We start from the raw sequence: 10,220 nt of genomic DNA on the forward strand, positions 1-10,220 counted from the left end.
AGAACACTATGTTTTTTTGGTTGGAGGTGGGGGTGTAGATGGTGACATTAAGAAGTGGAGTGGTCGAACATACGACAGTTCGAACAATACAAAAGGAAATGCTCAATCATAACATTTTGCCAGTACCCATGACAATGTGTACCTAACCAAATTTCTTCAGAAGGTATCGAAGTGATGTCTTTCAAAAAGTACTCTGGCTCAGATAGACGAGAGAGATTAAAAGTAGGAATGTTCGTTTTAAGCGAGGCAATAAAGTACAACACTTTGAGTAAAATAATGAAATTTCAGACCAGAGAGGCGAATCCAAACCAGAATAATTTGTGGTTCTGTCTGTGGGTCAAAATCCACTGACCATTTCAAAATTTTCATTACTTTGTTATCAATCTGTTATACTTTGTTATCAATCCAGATTACCCTTCTAGCAAATAATCGTGTGTGATCCTCTTCATTATTAAGTTGAATAAGAATGTGTCTTACATCTAAAAGTTCAATTCTCCATTCCCCAACAAAATGCATAAGCTCAAATTCCTTATGAATATGCTCCATTTTGGGGTGGCTATGAAGAAATTTCCCGACTAAATTCAGATGACAGGAGGAAGCAAGTTGAATGCATTCAGCTTCTGTAAAAAAAGATGGCAGATTTCTCATTCTTCCTACCAAGTTTTTTGATGTCCTCCAAAGAGCATGATTTATGAGTATCTGAGGTGTGGACACCCGTAAGGGCAACAACATACGATCTGTCTAAAGCCATCACCAAAAAAGGGAGACACGATGATAGGACAACAAAGCTACAGTAGAGGAAGAGCAAATGTCGAAAGGGGGATCAATGGTAACCCCATCCAAGTTGAGCAGAAAGCGATGCAAAAACTCTGCTTCGAGCCCGAGGAGAGGACAAGCCCTCTCCCAAACGTCCTTCAAAAGACTAAGGACTGCAAGCGGTAGCTAAGAGACGCCCCTGAGCCCGACGACTTCTCAGAACGACAAAAGTACGAGCCACTAAAGAAGCCCACGCCGAGACGTCTTTTAAAAGACGAAGGACTGCGAGAGGCAGCTGAGAAGACGCCCCCAAGCCTGACGACTTCTCGTGAGAGCCGTTGAAACTCGGGACGACAAAACAAAATGAGCCGCTGCGACGCGACGACGAAAACTGACGAAGAAGACGAAAAGGACGAAAAACGAAACAGTTCTTGATCGACGACGATGCAGTGAAGCAGAAAAACCAGGATTCGCCATAGGTGAACCCTACCATAGGTGAACCCTAGCAGAGCGAGAGCAAGATTGACAAAGCCATATGATATATATATATATATATATATATACAAATTTGTATCCATGCTATCATTAGTTCAATGATGACTCATTCCCAATCCTTCCATACTAAATTTATCTACCAATCTAATTGATGCAATTTATACCCTTCTCTATATAGATCAAACAATCTCAATCAATTTCATAAACCTTATCATCAATAGATGTCACTCTGATCATCTCACTGATATAATCATCCTTAATTTATCCTTCCAAATATTGTCACACATTCAACATTCCAATATCCACCATTCAAATTTACGATCAACAACATTTTTATTTCCCAACATTTGTTTCCGACCTAATGACAAATTTGAAAACTTTAGCTCGCAGTCCAAAAGATATCATCCCATCCCATAATACTTCAACGACACTTCTTTATTTGGAGCAACCCTTTAACTCGAGAGTGATATTCTAATGGATTAGCCATTCTACAATCTAATAAATACACAATACTTTAACTTGTCACACCTACATTTTTTTATCATTTAATAAAATTGATTGACAATTGTTAATATCATGCCGATAAAATTACTTATGATTTTTAATTCTAATAATTTAATCCCTATATCTTCTAAAATCTTCTCAATTGTTTTAACTTTTCAATAAGTTTAGCAATTGTTTCATAAAATGGACTAAATCAATATTATTAAGAGTATGTTTTAGGAGAGAAACAAAGCGATGTGCTATCCTACACATCGACTGCCTATTTAGCAAAAGTTAGCAGGTAATGCATGCGCGTCACACGACCTTCTTTCATTGCTACACAATGTTTCATGACCAACTCCAGCTGAATACAAAATATTGGTCAAAATGTATAGTTCAATTTAGCATCTAACGCTGATTAAGGCATGAACATTCATTCCTTCTTAGTGATTCCAATAGTCATTGAGTCATTGCTCATGGATTCTTTATTCTCTCCCGTTCGAACAAGTGGTTCCTTCTCGATTCACTTCTTTACTCTTGATCGTTGTTTTTTTATCACTTTTCACCAATTTTTGCAAATAATTCACATCATTCTGAAGAAAAACTTTATAAAAAAAATGACTCATAGCATTAGTCAATAGTTTTACATGCCTTTTACGACAACAAAATTAAGCAACTTTGACATACGCATCTTGTCCTATTGGACATTTATATTATGGTTTAAAATCTCCCATCTCATATACCAATTCATGCTCATACATATACAAAATAATAATAAATTTCGGTGCACCATTGGCTATTAGCTTATATATAATAATGCACGCTCATTATGAATATAATTAAAACCCATAAGGATGAGACAATAAGAAAATAGAAAGTTAAATAAACACAAAGTTACAAAAATTTTACCTACGCCACTTGCCGCATATATTACCATTATCATCTTCCTCTTTGCATTGTAACCAATTGCCAATTGAACATGATTTAGATGACTTGCTCCAACTCCAACCCTATGAAAAAAAATATGAAAAGCTGAACCATTATATGCATAATATTATACCACAAAAATATAAATAAAACAAGGGTCACCAAATTTTGAAAAATGCTTTGCTCAAAAACATAATTTATTGAAACTATTCTATAGGCCACTTAATGATGGAAATTTGAAAGTCATACTATAAAAAAAAAGCCAATTAAGTGTTTTGATCGAAGAAATTTAATAATAAGTTTTGAGCGAAGAATTTTAATAATAAGAGCGGTTTTTCTCCATAAAGAGCGAGTTAATTTCTCCACTATCCACTGTTTAAAATTGTGCAATCTGAGATGCACCTCGAGTCCAGCCCTAGCTCAATTCTGAAGAAAAAATGCTTCAAGGCGGGTGAGGCGTGTGATTGAGACGAATTCTAGCCTCAATTTCAATGAGACATGCACCTCTCACGCTCAAGTTCTTTTTTATTTTCATATATTAGGCAGTTCAAATATGAACCAAAGTTGCACTCACACGAGCAAGAGGTCCCCTCTCACCAGTTAAGCCTCCCAACATCGCTACATGTTGCTTGTTGCTTGCTGTCGTCGCCTGCTTCTGCTATATCCGCTTGTTGTTCCTACAAAACCCTAAATTCGCCGACAATCTTTTGTCATTGCCACCGTCACCAGTTGCTTCTATTGTCTTTGTTGTCCCTTATTGCTCCAACTTCTGATTATTTATTATATTCTTATTTAGATTTATAGATATTACTATGTTGGTCAATACGAGTGGGAGAAGTCGACTATACTAAACTAATCTTATGTCTTACTTTGATATTTTATTTTACTTTCAGTTCATATTTTGTTAGTTTGATTATTTAATCGATGTTTACATTATATTCTTCTGTTGTATAAATTATTACATAATATTATATAGCTTACACAATTTGTTATTTTATATGAACAAAATTTGTCAATTTTTACAATACTTGAATGTTAATATGATTTTCTTTAATAAAAATATAAGTTATGATGTTGATGTATTATTTTTATCCAATTTTTTTGACATACATAATTTTCAAACCACCAGGCTTATGCTTTAAATCACCTCACCTTATGAACATAAAATGCATCAATACCAAATTGCATAATTTTAAACATGGCTACTATTTATGGTAGTTTGGTTGAGTTCACATTTACTGCCATTGGCTTTATAAGATCTGCTATTGTTGTTCCCAATCAGTATTTCTTCCCTATTGCTTTTATCTTGTACATTTATATTGATGTCAAAGTTGATGTTTCTTTGTTCTCTCTGCCATTGTCGCACTAGTCCTCCATCTGATATTCCCATCTTTGAAGCCTCAATCTGATAGTTGATTGTGATTGATACGGTTTTAGCTAAGGGTGTAAACGAGTCGAGTAGAACTCGAACTGATTTAGCTAAGGGTGTAAACGAGTCGAGTAGAACTCGGACTGACCTCAATTTGAGCTTAAGCTTGATTAATTAATCAAGTTTGAGCTTTATTCTAAGAGTTCAAGCTGGCTTGATTAATATAAAAGAAAAAATAATATTAATTCAAACTACTATTATAATAAAATGACAAATAGAATGAACAATTAGGAGATAATTAATAAATAAAAAGAAATCATTTGATATAAAATGTAAACCATCATTATTTAAATATTTTTAATAATTTAAACATAAAGTTTTGAATTTTATTATATTTCATATTAATTATTTTTTAAACGAGCTGACTCACGGGCTAACGAGTTGAGTCGAAGTTGGCTTGAGCTTGGCCAATTAGCTCATCAAGCTCAATTCACGAGCCACTTTTCAGGCCAAGCTAGAACCGACTCAAGAGTCAACTTGGCTCACTTACACCCCTAGTTCTAGCACTAAAGCAAAATTTCAAGAATTGTTGGCTGGTAGTTTGTGCTAATATAGTTGATTTCCGAATTATACAAGGTCTCCAACTTTGGAATAATTTTGTGAATATAAAAATGGATGTAGCGGCATACAAAAATGGGGCATTTACATGTGTACCACACATTTTTTATATATTTAAATGTCTAACACCTAAACATTTATAGTTCATTCACAACACTCAAATCTTTAACATCAGATAAAAAAATACCACCATCGTTATCTTTTTAAAAGTTAAATGCACTATTTCATGCATAAATTTATGACACCAGCGTTATAAATGTAAAAATCAAATTTTAGGAGTTAGATATGTAAATGCATACCAATTGTGTGGCAGCATGTAATTAAATTTCCCAAAAAATATATATAGCAGAAATTTGAGGGAAATAAAGCAAGCAAGAGAGACAAAACACAGCAGAGATGGGAACCAGAGAATGATTAAAAAAAATTGGTGAGACAGGAAATAAAGTAGAAGAATCGTAAGAAACAATAATGCAAGGGCCCAAGCAAAGATGGTGTGATGAAATGTGTACGGTAGTGTAGAGGCAACCATCTTCAATTCAACGTGGTCGCCCATGTGCTAAGTGCTAATAAAGATGGGTATTGAAGCCCTAACTCCCTGCTTATTCATTTATCTCCCGTCAACCCTTTTCACTCTCGCTATCACAATGACATGTCGAATTTAGGTATTAGAGTAGCAAGTAATACCGAAGTTACCCCAAATAACAATAGGAAAATCAAATATTATTGCTGATTTCAAATAGAAAATTACAATCTTACAAACGAAAATAGAAATAAAAAGAGACAAGACACGACTAGGGTGAAAATCAGGTGGTGGTGGTAGCTGTTAGGCGTACTGGAACACAGGGCGGTAAGGTGGAAGGTGCGGGGCTGTACAAGGTGGGGAAGGTGCGGGGCTGCGGAGAATCAACAGTAAGATAACGACAACTTGCTGTAATGTGAAGCAGCAAACTGGGAATGGCTGGAACAGACAGGAAATAAGCAAAAATAGGCAGTCCCGGGACACGGGGATGAGAGGGAACAGCAGCGGGATGAGCTTCCGGGGAGGCGCTGCCCAACAACAGCAACAACTTGCTGTTTGGGGGGCTGGCAGCAGGTCAGGGGTGCTGGAACAGCAGGTGGGCAGCAGCAATAAGGGGTTCTGGGTGGCCGTAGCATGGAAGGAGGGCGGGAGAGCAGCGGCAGTGAAAAAGAGGGAGGTGAGGTGATGGAGGTAGCTGGAAATGCATAAATTCAACAAGATATGCGGTGTGGGGCGGCTACAACAGAGAAAGATGACGACAGGAGCTAAAGGAAAGATGCGGGGGTGGAAAGTCAGGGATAAATACTCCTGCGAGAACTAGCTACACCCAGAGCACCACACAATCCTGTGGAAGGAGATCACCACCTCATACGAGCCACAACCAAAGCGCCACTAACCTTTGGATATAACCCTAGAAGGGAGGAATTGAGACGCTGGCGACTGTCCTGAACAAAAACACGAAAAAACATCAAACCAAAAACAAAGGAACCACATAAATAAGCCAAGATTCTTAGGATTAGATCCCCCTATGGAAATAAAGTGCCAAACCAACGTGAGAGCGCCGGTCGACCCTCTTAGGTCTAGACCGGTTCGGTCTAGACGATAGAATCGCGCGACAAGACTCCCACGAGTCTTTACAGCCGCACACTGTATCATAGCTCACAGAAGAGGGGAGTTCTGGTAGCTCTCGCGTCAGTTTCTTCGGGTTGGCGTATGCTACAAACCCTAGGATAGGACTAGGATTAGGTTAGCTCTGATAACAAATGATATCAGAGTTAACACAAACAAAAATAGAAAAATCAAATATTATTGCTGAATTCAAAATAAGAAAATAAAACCTCACAAACGAAAATAAAAATAACAAAGACAACATGACTCAACTAGAATTTAGGTCGAGGGAGGTGGCATTGCGATTTATGAAGGAAAAACTTGTATGGAAGTGGAGAATGGTCGGAAGGTAGCAAGGGGCAGCTGCTATTGACTGTCAAATGGCAAGAAGGGGGGCGGTCGCAAGGTATGGTGAGGTGATTACAATAGGGAAGTAGCGGCAAGATGCTGGAAGGGTCGGGTAGGCTCAAGACAGCGAGGAGAGGAATTGCAAAGCTGCAGTAGCATCACCTGATGGCTGGACGTCAATATGAAAGCAAGGGAAGGGCTTGTGTGGCCACGACGGTCATCCCATATGGCAGAAAAGGGGTTGAACAACCAAAGGAAGAAGTGGTGGGTTGCGATAGTGAATGTGCAGGTCTGAGCCAACAAAAGCAGTGAAACAAGTGGCTGGTGCTGCGAGGGGCAGTGAAAGGAAAAGGCGGTGGAGTGTGGGACAGCAAATAGAAGGGTTGTTACGGAACTACGACAGTTTGGGGGATGGTAGGAAAGGTTTCGGAGAAGTTTGGTAAGGATAAATATCTCCGTGGGATCGAGCTACAACAAGAGCATCACTCGAATCCTTAGAGAAGGTCACCACCTTGGATAAGCTACAGCTGAAACACTTGCTCTCCCTCGGATACAACCCTGAAAGGGGAACACCGACTGCCAATAACTGTCCTGAACAGAAAAATACGCCAAAACTGCCAACCCAGAGCAAAAGAACCACATAAATAAACCCTAAATATCTAAGATTGGATCTCCTGTGGAAATGAGTCGCCAAACCAAAATGGGAGGTGGCTCTCCCAGGTCTAGACCAATTCGGTCCAGACGATAGAATCACGAGACAGAGTTGTTGCGGTTCTTTACACCCGCACACAGTAGCATAAGTCACAGAAAGCGGGGCCCCATTAGCTCGTGCGTCTATGAAGGTTTACCTTTACTAAATCCCCTTTAGATGTATAATTAGAGAAACACTAGAATGATTAAAAGAAAGAGTTTATATCTAAATTAATTTAAACTATTTTATCGAAAGAGTCAAACCATATCGGTTGAATTTCATGTTAAAAATCTTACATTTATTATTACTTCTAAGCAGTGAAATTTTATAATAGTCAATGAAAAACTTATATGGAACGATTGAGAACTGCCATCAACTAAAAAAAAACATTGAATCAAGATGACATAAAACTTAACAAGTAATGTCTATGCAAGAGGAGAGAAGTGAAATGACATCAAGATGCAAAATTCATCGAACAAATTAATCACAAAATCTAGCAAACCTTGAAGTATGGAGGAAAAAGTGTTTTTGATTAATTCATTGATGAGCAAAACATTAGCACAAACATTTTATCCATTAAACTAGTTTAACTTTTGATAACATTTTAAAAGAACCGAGCTTGAATCATCAACAATCTCCACGTAAGAACAACTGTACGCAACTTTAACGAACATAGTTTTAGTTTCATACGGAGAAGAAATAGTATGAATAACAAAGAACCCTGAACAGGTTGACATACACCTAACCTAAACATTGGTCTTGAGGTATCAAAATTCTCAAAATCCAAAATTGACGATGCCAAAGATATAGTGGAGGATAACAATATCCAACAAGAACATGGGTCCAGCGAAAGCTAATCGGTTTGCCAAAAATTATACAGATAGTATAATGTGGATCATTTGATGTGGTAGTCCCGGAGAAAATAAAACCCATTGCAGTAATTGGAGGCCCCATAGAAGTATCAAAGAATGGAGACCATTTTAACATGCGCAGTTGTAGGCCATTCACAAAATGTGAACACCGAGAAAAAAAAAATCTAAGATAATTAACTTCCAATGATAGCTTCATAAACATGCAACATAGATCAAGATGTTCAATAGAGTATTCTCTTAGCAAACAAAGATCAGACACAAAGACATGAATAATCTCCAGATCAAAAATAAATTTACCCACCAAAGTCCAAGAAATTAAATTACAAGATAAAAAATATCTACCACAAAAAATGAAAACATTTCTATGTAATGTAGTGCTTAGCTTGCGGCTGATAGAATTTAAGCCAGGCTGAAAGCATAAAGGGAAAGTTGAAGACGACTTTGACTGCAACAAATCCTTCCCTTGAGGGGTCAATGAATGACAACAAGGAGCAAATATGACATGGAATAAGAAGACTATCACCAATCACCAAATATGACTGACAAAGTGTAATGGGTAAAGACAAAATAGGAGGTGTGGCCTCAAAGCTAACACCAATATGCACTGACAAAGAGGCAAAAGAATCCCCAAGAAGTGAGACGAAAAATACATTCTACAATGAAAGGTGAAGGCAGGCCACCATTGAAGTCACCAACGTCACATAAGCCAAAAAAATAAATAATAAAAAAAAGAACAATGAGAGAAAGAAACAATGAACTAGCACGATAAAGCAAGCCTAGAACTAGTAGTGGTGACTGAGATGAAACTTGAGATCGAAGCAAAAATAATGGGCAATAGCTCACTAGAATCATGGGTAAAATAAAGGCTAAATACAACGGGCATGAAGAAATGGAAAAGCACAAAAGGAAACCAAAAGTAGTGCCTTGTGGGCCCAATGGGAGCGTCAAAGGACGAGTACAGCTAAGGGCATGACGAAGAGCAATCATCTACAAAAGTTAAAACTATTGTGTTTATGTTCACAGTACATATTTGCATTTAATTATATACTTAGATGGATTTAGACTCAATTATTTGTTGCAATTGTGATTGTTCATAAGCCAAAAACGTTGTAATCTATATTTTTTTATTGTGATGCGAGACAAAATCAAAGTAGACTTATTTATAATCTCAACTTTTTTGTAAAATTTCTAATTTTGTGATCATTAATTACTCAGGATTCCTGCGCATCCTGTGACTAACACACCTGGACCGTTCAGTTCGGCTAGGAGAGCCGATCGATTCTTCCAAAAGAGCTCGGCGCCTCTTTCCCATAGGGGGGCATACTCCTATTTATCTTATTATTATATATTTGTGTTTCAAATGTTCTAGGGTTAGCTTTGACATGAGGTTTGCTCAGGACAGCAGTCAGCGGCCGTTTTCTCCCTTTGACGGTTATATCCAAGGGATTGGATGGTGCTCCGGCAGTGTCTCTTTCTTGAGGTGATGATTATCTTCCCCTATACCCTTCCGCATCCTCCCCAAGTCGCTCCCAACAGCTCTCCTTTGCTACAATAGCCTCCAAACAATTGCATATTATTGTTTTCCCTGCAGTTTCCCAATTCCAGCCACATGTCCTCTCTGTCGCCACCCCGGACAGCCGTCCTCTTGCTATCTTGCAGTCACCCCGCATTCCCCGTCACTATTGCCGACATTCCACCTTGCTGCAGCAGCTCAGAAACAGTCGTTTACTGTTTTTTTCTACTGTTCCAGCCGCCCGACCATCCGTTCATCTCATTCCAGCTTGCTGCCATTGTTGCAACTCATCCCCTTCACAGTCGCCGTCCTCCTCCCTTGCGGTCGGAGTCCTACATAGCACCTCTCCTGCTGTTTGCCCACCATCCAGCCCTCGCCCTTTCTGTCACCACCTATGAAAGCCCACCTTCTCACTGTTCTGACAGTTTCTTACCTCCCATTGGTTGTCACTATCGCTCCCTTGCTGCCACCCTACCTTCCAACCCACCAACCGCCCTATGCTACCTTTCCCCACCCCCCAC

At 38.5% G+C, this 10,220-nt stretch overlaps 1 protein-coding gene across 4 annotated transcripts in view; it reads right to left on the minus strand.

The window, feature by feature from the left end:
* LOC110023720 overlaps window positions 1-10,220 on the minus strand; it is a 69,548-nt gene that overhangs the window by 30,965 nt on the left and 28,363 nt on the right. For all 4 annotated transcript variants that reach the window (XR_002293935.1, XM_020723265.1, XM_020723264.1 and 1 more), the window contains one exon: window positions 2,644-2,744. Coding sequence is in view for 3 of the 4 variants with exons in the window: in XM_020723265.1 (XP_020578924.1) it covers window positions 2,644-2,744 (101 nt within the window). In the remaining variant the exon portion in view is untranslated. The remainder of the gene's footprint in view (window positions 1-2,643; window positions 2,745-10,220) is intronic.

This window comes from Phalaenopsis equestris, unplaced genomic scaffold (genome assembly GCF_001263595.1).
Source record: "Phalaenopsis equestris unplaced genomic scaffold, ASM126359v1 Scaffold000227, whole genome shotgun sequence".
Taxonomy (NCBI): domain Eukaryota; kingdom Viridiplantae; phylum Streptophyta; class Magnoliopsida; order Asparagales; family Orchidaceae; genus Phalaenopsis; species Phalaenopsis equestris.